Source organism: Penicillium atrosanguineum (genome assembly GCF_028827265.1).
Source record: "Penicillium atrosanguineum strain IBT 20685 chromosome Unknown utg000007l_segment0_segment0, whole genome shotgun sequence".
Lineage (NCBI taxonomy): Eukaryota > Fungi > Ascomycota > Eurotiomycetes > Eurotiales > Aspergillaceae > Penicillium > Penicillium atrosanguineum.
Window position 1 is genome coordinate 2,046,718 of NW_026623139.1, and position 14,746 is coordinate 2,061,463.

General features: G+C 51.3%; 4 protein-coding genes across 4 annotated transcripts; all 4 read left to right on the forward strand.

The window, feature by feature from the left end:
- Positions 1-18: 18 nt before the first annotated feature.
- On the forward strand, positions 19-4,137 carry N7443_008971 (HECT domain protein; the record flags this gene model as incomplete). Its single annotated transcript, XM_056889027.1, has 3 exons — positions 19-224; positions 285-3,960; positions 4,015-4,137. The coding sequence occupies 3 exons, from the start codon at positions 19-21 to the stop codon at positions 4,135-4,137; spliced, it is 4,005 nt and encodes a 1,334-aa protein (XP_056738329.1).
- Positions 4,138-4,767: 630 nt separating this feature from the next.
- Positions 4,768-5,833, forward strand: N7443_008972 (uncharacterized protein; the record flags this gene model as incomplete). Its single annotated transcript, XM_056889028.1, has 4 exons — positions 4,768-4,803; positions 4,924-5,262; positions 5,324-5,483; positions 5,544-5,833. 4 exons carry the CDS (start codon positions 4,768-4,770, stop codon positions 5,831-5,833), a joined length of 825 nt encoding a protein of 274 aa, XP_056738330.1.
- A 2,095-nt stretch (positions 5,834-7,928) lies between these two features.
- Positions 7,929-9,599, forward strand: N7443_008973 (uncharacterized protein; the record flags this gene model as incomplete). The annotated part of the gene is made up of 2 exons (XM_056889029.1): positions 7,929-7,950; positions 8,050-9,599. The coding sequence occupies 2 exons, from the start codon at positions 7,929-7,931 to the stop codon at positions 9,597-9,599; spliced, it is 1,572 nt and encodes a 523-aa protein (XP_056738331.1).
- A 982-nt stretch (positions 9,600-10,581) lies between these two features.
- On the forward strand, positions 10,582-12,968 carry N7443_008974 (putative DUF21 and CBS domain protein (Mam3); the record flags this gene model as incomplete). Its single annotated transcript, XM_056889030.1, has 2 exons — positions 10,582-11,723; positions 11,780-12,968. The coding sequence occupies 2 exons, from the start codon at positions 10,582-10,584 to the stop codon at positions 12,966-12,968; spliced, it is 2,331 nt and encodes a 776-aa protein (XP_056738332.1).
- Between the last annotated feature and the right edge of the window lie 1,778 nt (positions 12,969-14,746).

Sequence of the window (14,746 nt, forward strand, 5' to 3'; positions counted from 1 at the left end):
GCGACGGGTTTTCTCATCATGACAAGGCTCCGCGGAGCTTCACTTGAATCCCCCGACACGAAGCGACACGGCAGCGCTGAGCGACCCCAGTTCTGTCGGTCCAAGATTCCCCCAAATGCACCGGATGTCGTTGTACAGAATACAGTCGAAGTATCGGACCCATCCCAGGTCCTCCCATGGTACCGAGATGAACGCAGACGGCGCTTCAATATACTAGTACGAAGGTGAGCGGTGGCGCGAACAAGTGTCGTTTCGGAATGAGGCTGACGGACCTTGGTGGATAGATACAAAAATCAGTTATTGCATGGATGTGATGATCCCGGATGTCGTACTACCACCTGTGCCAGCCGTCGCCGACGAGTAAGCGAAGGTCCGTACCGCCGCTATACGGAACTCAGCGCCCGAACTCTTGCCTGTTACCTCGCCAGTCTAGATGACGCGGACAGTGGACTATGTTGCAACAACCCGAGATATTCCTCTGAATTGACAATTAATGATTATCACCGCATTTCGTTACAGCGATCCCGTACGTTCCAAGCCCAGACTGCTGCAGCTGCCACTACCGAGTCGGGCAGGCTCCCGCAAGGTGACCAGGGTCAACTTACCGAAGACGCGGTCAAGGATACTTTGTGCACCTCGCAGGAAGATGGAATGACTATAGAAGGTCATACAGATGGCCTGGAATCAAATCTCGGCGCAGCAACAGACAACTACTACTGGCAGGACCTTGACTACGCGGTTGAGCAACCGCTCAAAGATCCGAAATCCTTCACCCAAAACCTCTTCGACACAATATCATTACGTATGGTTGAATGGCTTCCACTTCGTCGAGCGCCCGAATCCTTCCAGTCAAAGAAAAAGCCTTCAGGTTCACTACCCGAGAGCACACCTACAACCTCCGACAAACGACGACGTCATCAAGAAATGGAGGCCGAGAAGCGGCACCCAATTAAAGACGAATCCACTGTCTCTCATTCACATAATGTACAGCCTCGTACTCCATCTTCACGGAATGTCGGGACTCAGCCAGCCGCAGTCGAGCTTAAATTCCAGAACCAGCATGTCAAACGACTATCACTCACCGAGGTCGAAAATTGGCGGCAGTCATCATGGCACAGCCTAGACGAGAAAAAGCGACCCGAGCTCAAAAATAAGCAAATACCCGTGGGTAACCATATAACGTCGAATGAGTTTGCAAGTCTTCCTTCGCCCCCAGCTTTGAAACATCGACCGCAAAAGCATCGTGGAAGAATCGACAGCTTGGACAATACACGCCCGAAAGAAAGGTCCAAGGCCCAAAGGAGAGTTTCTTGGGACAGCGAGAAGATCTTGCATGAGCCTTTGCTCCAAGAGTCTCCGAATTATCCCAAGCCTCCTCCGCCAAAGCCCCAGGTCGATATTGATTCTCCGAGTGATCGCAAATCCAAAAACAGCTCTCTTCGGAGCACTCGTGACCTGGGTCCTCTGGCCCAGACTGTCACTCATCTGAATCCAGAGATAATCAGCGGTCTCGCGAGGGTCATGATTGAGTCAGAGGAGGATGCAGAAACCTGGAGAGAGGAGCTCGATAGAATCCAGTCGATGGGAAGCTTCGATAATCCCGATTGGCGATTCGCCACACCTCGTCAACGTCAGGTATTTCCCTTCATTGCCCAAAGTGTCTTCTTTGTCTTCAGCAATGCGAAACAGATGCTGCTATCATTTGGTAAAGATTCAACGGGCCCGAATGGACTATCAGAGACAAAAGCAGACAGCCGTCTGGACGTTCCCAATCTTCGAGGCTCTTTACAGCGCCTGTTCACCATCTGCCCATGGGACGTTGCATTGCATAGCTTATGGTCCGGTCTCGATAAAATGTTTCTGCCCCCAGATGAATTCACTTCATCGACCAGAGCTTCGCGTCGCTCATCCCGCAGTTCCACCATGACTAGTTCTGCCGCTCCTCCCCCAGCAATACGAAGGTTGTCAGAGTCCGCACCCGATGGGCACCTGTCGGACGCCGATGCTGCTTACGTTGCTACGATTGCCTTTTTCGTTCTAGTTAGCTCTGTCCCAGACCTCGATTCGCAGACCTGGCGAGGGATTCTGCGAATGCGTGCTGCAGGGACTGTTGCATCGTCAGCGGACATGCAGAAGCTGTCCCCCAAACATGCCCAACAAGCTGTTGAGGCAACTGATAGACTTGAGCATGAACTGGGTCTCCGATTGGTCAACCGCCTTGTCCGTGCTCTTACCGCGCGACTTGCGTATCATGAAATTTCTAAAGCACGCCAAGCCTACTCACTTGATCTACCGAAGCAACGGAAAGGCGGCGTATTAGATCGTATCATTGACAATCTCACCGATCATTATGACCTTCAGCATGACGCGGCTGATGCACATTCATCACCTCAGCCCACTGGTCCTGCCCATTTGATTTTTGAGTGGCTTCGAACACTCTTCTTACGGGAATGGGATGGCAACCCGGAGATGGCACGCAGTAGTGCTGCTGGTGGCGCTATACAGATTATGGCCATGATGTACAAGGAACGAAACCGATTGGGGTTAACCCCCGAGGACTTCCAAACACCAATTCTCGCTGAGCGGCTGGACCCTCTTGAGATGCCTGTCGCGTGGGTGGGCAGCCTTTCAAACAATCGCACTATGCATGTCTTGTCATACCCTTTCCTTTTCCCTCCATCATCCCTGGTTATATACTTCCGCGCTCTCAATCATTCCGCCATGACCAAGTACTTTGAGGCCGCCATGACCACAACCAGGCATGTCACTCAGACTGCGTTTGGCAATATCCATGTCACCAACGATGCTGCACTCCTGGCTCGCATGAAAGTTTCCATGTCTACATACCTCGTTATTTCCGTCAGGCGTGATAACGTTTTGACAGATGCTCTTAACCAGCTCTGGCGGCGAGAAAGACGTGAGCTGATGCGCCCTCTTAAGGTCCAGATGGGAATGGATGAGGGTGAAGAAGGGTTGGATCATGGCGGAGTGCAACAAGAGTTCTTCCGCGTGCTCATGGCGGAAGCGCTCGATCCAGCCTATGGCATGTTCACCATGGATAGCCGACACCGTATCTCCTGGTTCCGGCCCTGCTCTCATGAGCCGCTCTACAAGTTTGAGCTCCTCGGCTTGCTGATTTCTATTGCTGTCTACAACGGTCTCACTCTCCCAATCAACTTCCCTGTTGCCTTCTATCGAAAGCTGCTAGGCCTCAAGGTGAAACACTTGGACCATATAAAGGACGGTTGGCCTGAACTTGCTCAGGGTCTCAGCTCACTCCTTGAATGGAAGGACGGTGATGTTGGCGAAGTATTTGTGCGCACCTATGAGTTCAGTTTTGAGTCGTTTGGTCAGGTTGAGACCATTGATATGCAGAAGTTTGGTCGGGATGCAACATGGCCTGTTTCCAGCAGCCATGCTACCGCGTTATCTAAGGTGCCCTCTTCCGATAAGGCGACTTTGAGCCCTCCTTCACCTACGACAGCTGAAACGACCGAGGAGACTACGATGCCCAAGCCCGAATCGTTGTCAACGCAGTCTCCGACCCCTGCAAGCGAGGAAGCCGCTCTTGTGACAAACGATAATCGGCAAAAATTCGTCAAGGATTATATTTTCTGGCTCACTGACAAATCGGTTCGACCGCAGTTTGAAGCCTTTCTTCGAGGCTTCCAAACTTGTCTTGATCGGTCGGCTTTGTCTATATTTAACCCCGAGGCGCTGAAGACAGTCGTCGAGGGTCTCCACGAAATCGACATTAAGGAGCTAGAAAACCATGCCCGCTACGAGGGCGGGTTCGGACCCGACCATCGCGTCATCCGAGACTTCTGGAGCATTGTCCAGCAGTACTCACCCGAGAAGAAGGCACAACTTTTGGAATTTGTCACTGCCAGTGACCGAATCCCAGTCAATGGAATCCCCAGCATCATGTTCGTCATTCAAAAGAACGGCGTGGGCGATGTGGTACGTTGCAAGTCCTTTCATCCTTTCTATGTTCCATACTAACTTGATATCTAGCGTCTTCCGACCAGCTTGACGTGTTTCGGTCGTCTATTGTTACCGGAGTATTCATGTAAAAAGGCCCTCGCTGAGAAGCTTGATAAGGCACTTGAAAACGCGCGAGGATTCGGCGTTGCGTAGTTACGGGATTGTGAGGAATCTCTCGAAGGATGTACATACCCATTTCTTTGTTCTATAAGTGCGTGGAATGAAAAAGCAGCATGCCATTGTACAGTACTTGAGGCTCTGATTACGTTAAATATTCCGTCTGGCTTAGGGTGAAGTAAAATAAGCGATCATCTCCAAGGTTCCCAATATCTTCAACTTTATATCCAGCTGAGTAAATGTATCGGCCAACCTTCCGTCGGTTGTTTGTCAGCGCGTGGGGTTCAAAGATGCAGACTCGCCGACAAATCAAAGACAAAAAGCCTTGCATCGGCCCCATCTACGGCGTGTGGTTCGCCCTGAGGCGATCGGAGCAACTGTGGCAACGCCTAAAGAAGGCGGAGTGCTGACCTCCGATGACTCTTCGCCTTGCAACTTCTTTCAGAGATCAATTTGGTAACAGCTTGTTGCTATTGCTTTTAACAGTCGATATCAGTCGATCATTGGAATGTAAGTCACGGTTGCAATCTGCCGAGTCTGCGCCTCCATTCTCCCCCGCTGCCCCACGTTCCGATAAGAGGCGTCTCCAGGGTCTTTCAACGCGAGCTGTCTACAAGAGCTAACCAGACCCCTAGCTTGCCTGCTCATCTGAACGTTTGATCCAGCATGGCCCCGATCATCCACTGCGTCCGCCACGCCCAGGTACGTCGCACATCGCGCCTCCAATTGTGTGTCTTACAGAACCCAGCGCGAATCTTCACGCGGACTTGCAAATATTTCCATGGGTTCGGCTTCAATTGAGCTAACGGGCTTGTTTCATAGGGCGTCCACAACCTGTGTACCGAGAACCATGTCATCCCTGACCCCCTCCTCACAGACCTCGGCCATGAACAATGCCGCAAGCTCCATGGGTCTTTCCCCCGCCATGCCGATGTCGACCTGGTCACTGCGTCGCCGCTGCGCCGCACTATCTACACAGCCTTGGAAAGCTTTGAGCCCGTCTTCAAGGCTCGCCCCGATATGCAACTTATTGCTCTACCCGATGTCCAAGAGACCTCTGATGTGGCTTGCGACACCGGAAGTGATCCAGAAGTTCTACGGGAGGAGTTTGCGGGGAAGAATGTGGACTTGGGGTTGGTACATGAGGGGTGGAACAACAAGGTTCGTTGGTCAAAAGACACACTCTGCAACAAATTTAGCTCATACGTTTTTGCGAACCCAGGATGGCCGCTACGCGCCTCGCAACGGAGCATTGAAAGAGCGTGCACGCGCTGCACGCCGGTGGTTGAAGGCCCGACCCGAGAAGGAGATTGTCATGGTGACGCACGGTGGATTCTTGCACTACTTCACGGAGGACTGGGAGGATAGCAGCCAGTTCCAGGGTACGTCATACAAGCTACGGCTGCATCCCAGAGCTGCAGAAACTAACAATATCTACGCAGGTACTGGCTGGACGAACACCGAATACCGCACCTTCACTTTCAGCGACGAGGAGCACACAGATGACTTGGAGGGCTACCCACTAGACGGCGACAACGCCACGCTTACCGAGACTTTGGAGTCTCGGAAGCGCCGTGGCAAGATTGGCCCTACCCCCCACCGTGAGCAGCAGAAGACCCTTTACAAGATTGGTACACAGGGCTGGGATGACCAGGGCCTCCAGCTCAGCACTGCTGAACGGGATTCCGCTAAGGTGCCCGAGGGCAAGGAGGTAGATGGTGTGCGCGTATAGAGAATTTCTAGATGACGTGATAGACACTGTGATGTTCCTTTGTAACGGGAATTCGCATGTCTCGAACAGAGCAATTAAAAATAGAGCGCATAGATTCGATGCAGATAGACTAAAAGCAACCTTCGAGAACTTTGATGGATACGTACATTCAGACCGAGTTTCACTTTTCCGATCTCGTTCTTTGTAGATGCGACCCGGGCCTCCTGTACGCCTGGGATTGAAGGGAGAACCCCGAGAGGATGTCTTCGGGCCGCCATAGTATGCAGTCTCACCTAGTTTCTGGGATTCTTTCATGCTTTGCTTTGCTTTGATAGTGCATATGTTCGTTGAATTTCATTCAAGACAAGCTCAAACACAATCAACAAGGGTTATATAAAGAGACTCGATTGAAGCGCACAACGCCATTATGCGGGCTATTGTCAGGACAAGTCCATATAATACAATGCAGTCCCCGTCTCAAATGGACTCCAGACTCACCAGCACAGTTTCGCAGTTCATTAAGAGCATTTTCAGAGATCTCGCCAGGCCATTAGCCCACGAGTACTTTTTCTTCAAATTTCAGTAAGTTTGTCAGTCCCTTCCCCAAAGCTAACAGTTCGTTTTAGGGGCCAGTTCCATCACCACTATCGTATAACAAGTCGAGAGCATTTATTTCAGTCAATTCCCCGGGAAATTTCTAAAAAACTCGCACAGGTCCGAAGTTGAGCTTCAACTGCCCTACTTTCCAGCCCTGCCGACCAGCTATGTACATCTCTCTTTCTTTTTTCTCAACTGCCACGAAACCAACGTCTGTTGAGCTTAGGATCCATCATAATCTACTAACCATACAGGTGCAAACCGGAATAGACCGATGATCAGTGAATCGCTCCTTCTCCAACCTTGTTACTAGCCAGTATATAGGGCGCATTGCATCCAACTAACCTAAAATTCAAATTAAGCCTGACCTGTGGAAACCGGATATTCGGATAGCCAAGTTCAATTCTGTCCATGCCATTTGAGCTGACTGACCACTAACGAAATTAAGGCTATCCTGAGTTAGTTTAACCTTTATCAAAGATCTTTCCACTGACAAGATACTCCAGACGGACGACTGGTATGCTTTACTTTTCCGAGTCATAAGTCGACGACAACCACGGCCGCCCAAGTAAGTCTTCCTCTCTGGCGTTATTACTGATATCTATCTAGGTATCAATATTGAATTCTTATTACTTGTACACAAGAGCTCTGTGGAAGCATGTCTATCCGAAGGTACATTCCCAGTCAGGTTCATTTCTTGAAAGCTAATCGGGTCTTAGATTTCGGCCGATTCGTAATGCTGGGATCCAATTATGCAGAAGAAACAAGGTACGTGATCTCTCCCCTTGTGCTCCAGCTAACGATGTGGATTAAGTCGACGTATCGATTCCCATATTTTCCAACCAATTGAAGCTGTCTACACATAAACAATGGTGCGTCTGGATTACTACGTTCATCAAAGGCTGACCAGGTTTAGGATCCTCCCTCGCCAATAAAATCCCTAGAAAGGTGGGTGACCCCTACCCTCGCATTGCTTGCTACCCGAGACTATAGACCGGGATGGAATACACCCCCTAATTCGTATGTTGGAGGCCCGGTCTACACGAGACAAAGCGGAGGATGGTGGCTTGGGCGCTTCAAAAGATAGTAAGATTTCCCGAGCCCTCTTTCCTCTCTTGCCTACGCAAATGCTGACTCGGACTCTTTCAAGCCAGGCTGTTGCGGATGAGTGGGTCGCGGGGAATTCCCTGCTCGACATATAGCACGCGCGAATCAAACTTGTTTTGGATAGATGGTCGAGTTATTTTGCAGGCCCCGTGCGCTTCTCCAATCACGAGTAGTAGGCAGCCAGGTTCCGGGTACCTGCGATCAGATAGAGTGCATAGCCGTGTGGATACGTAGTAATGATGTTGCCTCGTAGACGAACGGGCAACTCTCGCAACGCGGGCGGTGTTTAACCTGCCGCTAAAAATAGGCGCCGATCATCTGTGGCTGCGTCTCCCGCTTCGGCTTCAGGGCTTTTCTTCATGCATCATATATTACTCGCGCTGGCCACAGTAGTCTCCAGTCGAGAGTCAACATGATCGATGAAAACCTGCCAAGTAAGCTCTATCCCTTGAACCCTTGGTCGGATCATTATCTGGAAGGCCGACGTCATCCCCGGCTTCGGTTCTCCGCACATGACACTAACTCTTCAATAGCGTTCTTCCTAAAGAACAACTCGAAGAGCCCTCAGCAGAGTACCATCTACCACCGACAGCATGGAAATGACCCTGAGCCCGCCTATACTCTCCGTGCCCTTGATCCCGCTCTCCCCACCACGAACAACCGCTACGGTGTCGCCTTGTATGACCCTTTCATAACGGACATCGTTTACGGTGAAGTCGCTGTGGTCCCAGAATGGACACAACCCAGCCTGTCTGCAGATACAATCCGTGCAAATGGCGGCGTCCCGCCACCCCCCGAACCCATCCTCCCGAACGAGTTTACAATCCAGCTCTACAACCCCGACCAAAAGATCGTTGTGTGCCACAAGGCAAAGACATGGAATAGACCTGCGAGATGGGAATTTGAAATGCCTCAGCGGACATTTAGAGTCCCCTCTTCGTCAAAGCTGGACCGAACTCAGAGCGACCCTTCCGTCGCTGACGTGACCCCGAAGTTGCGGTTCAGTTGGCGCAAAGATGGAAAGTTGTCGAAGGATTTATCCTGTTTGCTGCATGGAAAGACATCAAGCGTGCCAGATACACGTAGCAAGAGCAAGGAGCCCGATATTACGGTGGCTCTTTTCCAGGGTTTGAAAGAGCTCACTCTGTACGAACCGAATCTTTACCGCGTTGAAATGGAGGACTTCAAGGGTCTGGAAGTTGTCTTGCTTCTCGCGGCTGTTGCAATTCGCGATATCTTCTTCGGTCCAGCCAAGGAGGCATTCCACATCACCGCAGCCGGGCCCCCGGCGGTCGGCACCCGGCCCCAAGCCGCACCCACCGGAAGGAAGACTCCAAAGCCACAAACGGCAGCTGCCGCGGCGGTGGTCGTGCCGAAGACCAAGCCGTCTCCACCACAATTGAACATCCCCAATTCAAAGCCACCAGGCCCCCAGGCCCGGAAACGACAGGATGAACTCGCGGCAGAAGAAGCCCGCCGCACGCAAGAGCTCCTTGCAGCGGAGAAACGGTCTCAGCACAAGGCCCGACGCCAACGCCAATCGGAGGTCGACAATGAAACAAAGCGTCTGCAACACATTTACGGCATGGAAGAGCAGCATGCGCGCCAACAAAGGCCTAACCCGGCCTCGTCCTCAAGACCGCATCTGCCCCCGCGACACAGCGTTCCCGCAAGGCCATACGCTCACCAATACTCGCAGTCCTACTCTCATCTTCCACCTCAAGGACCACACCAACCCCCTCGACAAACTCGCCCTCACAGAGTCGCACAAAGCGGACCAGTTCCCACATTGGCCAGCAGCCCCTACCACCACACTTCGAGCCGCATGGACCCGCGAGCTCAATCAACCGCCCAGCTCATGCCTCGACCGCAGGCTCAAGGCAGGCCTCAAGCCCAGCCTAGGCCTCAATCCCATGTGGGATTCTATCCCACCCCTACGAGTAGCGGTGCCTTGCCAGCTGCTCAACAGCCGAGTCCGCAACAACTGCAGCCGAAGAAGAGCAGCTTCTTTGGGTTTATACGGAACAAGGAGGAGAGCAGCAGTCGAAATCGACTAGACAAAAAGCGGAGTTCTATGTTTTGAGCTTTCTTTCCTACTCTCATTGCGATACCCTGGCGTTTCTGGTTTGCATACCCGGTGCATGCTACATTGATTATGAATTTATACGGATTTTAACGATACCTAGACCTAGGTCTACATCTCGGGAAAACTATCTTTGCATGAAAGCATTCATCGTATACGATCACATGGCTGCCTTGTTTTGCCCAAATTACTCCCGTTAAACTCTCGTGTCGCCATTAAGTAGTTGTCACAAGCATTGATGGACTGTCAGTTAGCCATCATGTTTAAGTCGCTACTGGTCTTATTACTAACCTCCGGCGGGGTTCTATCGTTCAACAGTACCAACATCCATGGCGATAGATAATACGGCCCTGTTCCTCGTAGGCCTGGTAGTGATGAGGGATAAGGAAGCTATGATTGCCCGGAGGAACTTGAATGAAATAATGGTGATAGCTAGAATATCTCTTGTCAATGGGTAGTAGTTGAATGACCAGTGAATATGGAGAGAGGAGAAACGAAGGAACCACGTCTTCTCCAGCTCGCGATATAATGCACGGGCCGAATCTGGTTCCTGGAAACCCCCCGATGTGGAAAACGGTGCCAATCGGTCAGAACCGCGGGAGCACACGGCTCGGCTCTGGGTGATGGGTGGAGGGTTGGTGGAGCTGACTGAGCCGATGGAGTTGGGTGACAAGGACCCGCAGTGGAGAGCCTAAGTCACCAGGTGTCGATAGTGCGCGGGATTATCTCTGCCATTCGTTCTGTTTGAAACCCAATTCAGCGTGCAGCGTCATACTGTAGTCTCGAGCTCGCAACAAGACCGGTGCTAAACCCACCTTCGCTTACTCGCCCTTGACAGCCTCACACTCCCCCCCTCCGTTCTGCCCTTTCCCTGTCTCCTTCCCTGCCCGCAGTCACTCGGGTCTACGTCACGGCAATGTCCCCGCTGTGACCGTAAGATTGAGATTCGAACTTACTCCTTCGCGTCCGGACAATTCCTGACATGAATTCGCCCGCGACTCGTCTTTTCGCCGCGCGGCCGCTCGTGCTGAGCTTGGCCAAGCTTGTCGTCCTCACCTTTTCTCACTTCCCTCTCGCAACGGCCGCTCCCGTCCTCTCATCTTACATTCTCTCGCCGACCGAAGCCGAACCATCGATCGAGCCCTCCGATCCAAACTTATGGCTGTACCTGGGAATCTCCGCAGCCCTTGTGCTGAGTGGTGGAGCTTTCGCGGGACTTACAATCGCCTTGATGGGCCAAGATGAGGTCTACTTGCAGGTGATCAAGACGTCTGGGGAAGAATCGGAAAAGAAATATGCCGCCAGTGTGTTGAACCTGCTGAAACGTGGGAAGCACTGGGTGCTCGTTACTCTTCTTCTAAGCAACGTGATCACGAACGAGACACTGCCGATCGTTCTCGATCGGACCCTCGGCGGCGGGTGGCCGGCGGTCTTGGGAAGTACCGCATTGATCGTCATCTTCGGAGAAGTCGTTCCCCAATCTATCTGTGTTCGTTACGGGCTACCGATCGGCGCCTGGATGGCACCCTGTGTCCTGCTCCTGATGTACGTCATGTCACCTGTTGCCTGGCCGGTCGCCAAGCTACTGGACCGGCTCCTCGGCGAGGACCATGGCACTATCTACAAAAAGGCCGGTTTGAAGACACTCGTCACATTGCACAAAACATTGGGCGAGGCCGGAGAGCAGCTCAACTCAGACGAAGTCACCATAATCAGCGCCGTCCTAGACTTGAAGGAGAAATCCGTCGGAAGCATCATGACGCCGATGGAAGATGTATTCACCATGTCTGCCGATACCATCCTTGATGAGCATACCATGGATCTCATCCTGTCCCAAGGATATTCTCGCATACCCATCCACGCGCCTGAGAATCCGGTGAACTTTGTCGGTATGCTGCTCGTCAAAATGCTCATTACCTACGACCCGGAAGACTGCAAGCGTGTTCGCGAATTCGCCCTGGCAACGCTGCCAGAAACGCGACCTGAGACCAGCTGCTTGGATATCGTCAACTTCTTCCAGGAAGGAAAGTCCCATATGGTACTTGTATCCGAATATCCAAGTGAAGATCGAGGGGCTCTCGGAGTTGTTACCCTCGAAGATGTGATTGAAGAATTGATTGGCGAGTACGCTTCCCTCCAAATTCCCATCTGGCTTATTGTCACTGACCACGCTCTCGCAGAGAAATCATTGATGAATCTGATGTCTTCATTGATGTCCACAAGGCCATCCGTCGGATGGCACCCGCTCCCAAATCTCGTGTTCCCAAGGGAAAGATTATCGAAGAGCCACCTATGTCTGTTTCTCACCCAGATGGCGAGTTGATTGAGGACGAAGCGCGATCTACGTCCGTTCCAAGGCGCTCAGATCCTCCCCGTCGTCGAAGCTCTGTTGAACCACCTCCTCCACGATTCCAGCTGCGCAAACAAAATGGCGACATCACTTCCATTTCCAATGAACCGTGGTTCACCCAAAGAGGCGCCACGGATGAAATCCGTGAACACCTCAAGCACCTTGGCCCCTCCAACCTGGCCAGTCGTCCTCGACAAACCCGGTACAATACTGTGAAAATCAAACGAAGTGGCAACTCCCCATCCCGCTCAGCCCAGACCGATTTCGAATCTGGGCAGAGCACATCTGATTCCCAGCGTCTGTTTACAAACACTGCCTACCAGGGTGGAATCGGTGCCGGCCTTGTTAGCTCGGGAGTTGACGCAAAGGATGGTACCCATGCTCTCAAGCTTGGCTACGGCACCATTCCTGCCTTCGAACATAGCCCGCGAGATACCACCTCCCACGATAACATCTCTCGTAACTATAACGACTCTGAATCTAATCACCATGGCTACGATTCGCATGAAACCCAGCCTGTTGACCTTATCATCGACAATACAGATACGCAACCATACAAGGATCTCCCCCCGCTCTCTATCCCCGAAGCTGTTCACGAAGAGCGCGAAGAGCGCGAAGAGCGCGAAGAGCGACCTATCTCTGGGTCCACGCGCAAAGGCAGTTCGGGGACCTGCAGTGTTCGCTCTACGGAATCTCACACAGAATTTATATACCACCACCGCGGTCCAGCCCGAAGTGGTAGCATCACAGAACAAATCGTGGACGTCAACGGCATTCGCAAGGTCGTCCTTCACACCACCGCCACTAGCTCATCGGACGGCGAGCACTCGCCGCGCCCCACTGGCGACTCTTCACCTAGTCATAGAACCGATGCGACAGATCCAGATGCTTTGAATTTGGAACTTCCTGATGCACATTCAAACTCCAAGTCAAAAAAGCGCCGTCGTCGTAAGAAGCATGGACAACACTCCAAACCCGCGGACGGCGGTCCTTCTGAGGATCAACCTCTCTTGCAATAATATCTCTGCATCACCTACGTGAGAATTTGCAATTTTGACGCCACAAGAAGCGTGGACAACGAGTCGAGTCCGTTGACGGCGATCTCTCCCAGAGTTGATGCCTCCTGCAATGATCTGTGAGATGTTGCAACTGTGACATATTTTTAGGCATGTATTTTTTGTGCAAGCTTGCATACATTCATTGTTCATTTTTCCCTTGTTCTGCGCGTGCATCGGACTGTTGTTACTATTTTTTCCAAAGCTACTCCTGGATTTACACAAGTCATTGAATCTCTGCAATGGATGATATGATTGCATTGTTTATCCCTGTTTCATGATCAGTTATGCTCGTATTGAAGTATTATCGTTTTCAGTTGTTGTACGGCCTGGCCAGAGACATCAGTGGGTCTTCTAGGCGGCCATAAACATCAGTCCAGACAGTCGTATACGAATATTTGTTTTAAGATGTCTTGAAAGACCTCCAAGGACCAAAAAAATCAATTGTTCAGGCGCATTTACAACGTCTTGTTAGTCAGGCTGTACTACGTACCATGGGAGGGTACGTCCTTTGACAAGCGGTTGAAAACGACCTCGGAGGTGCAACCCACATTTGTCTCAACTAACATCGCGCCAATACTCAATCCCGTACAACTCCGTATGAACGCCTAGTTGTCGTCTTCGATTGGGTACAGAACGTGCCGTCTTTAGCCGCTCAGCTGGAATGGATAGGGCGATTTTTACACCTACGCCAGGTGCCACAATCAGCCGCTTCACCTTCTGAATTTTCATGCCGAGCGAATGAGGCTAAGGCTGATCCCCGTTGCGAGGACTTTGAGCATCCACCTGCCGAAGATCGTTAGAACGTGGGCCTACGGAACGCCGCGCCGCACCGCATACCCACCACCTGGAACGTGCTCAGAGAAATCTACACCGAGTGCACTGATCAGGGCTTATGTAGCAAACGCTTTGGGCCAGGTGCATTAAGATGGTTCAGGCTAGAGCGCATCGCGCGATAGTGTTTAATTTCAGGGTCCACTCGACAAAGATTTTCATTTTGAGCCTCTGGAACCGAGCCCAAAAAAGGCAAAGTGCCACGCAAGCCGTTTAGCCTAGAAAAAAAATTCCTTTCACGCAGCAGATAACGAGACCAAGTGGAGCAGGGTGGGTCAATTTTATTTTAAAAAATTTCGGATCTGGCCCGAGAAGGTAAATATATGCGTTTCTGCCCAAGTTGGCTAGATGGAACGTGCGAGGTCAAAACGGTGATCCTATTTGCGCAATCAACATACTGTGGGCAAATTCCAGGCTCAGGAACAGGGGACTACAGATACTGTATATAATGAGGTTGGAGAGGTGGAGGGGGAAAGGTAGATGCGAAGAAAAGATTCTGTACGTAGATAGATGCCGTCTGGGGTGTCGAAACACCTGCATCCACCTTGTTACAATACCTCAAACCCTGGAGTGCTTTAGGGCATAAAGGTCCTGAAGGTCTTCGGATGCACGAAATAAGCATCTCGTAAACAATGTTAGTGTTTTGGCTCTATTTTTTATTGTTGCTAGATATATATCAGTGAAAGTACCCGAATAATATCATCCATTTTTTCATATCAAACCGAACAAGAAGTCAAAGAATGATCAGTTGTATGTTCATATCCCACACACTCACTCTCAAATGTTTAATCAATCACTTGAAAGATCCCTTGTTGCTTCCGTTCTCTAGATGATGATGATACCAGCGGCTAATGTCCCCGTTGCAAATATATCGACAGCCAACCATGCACTTCTACAGGATGTGTCGA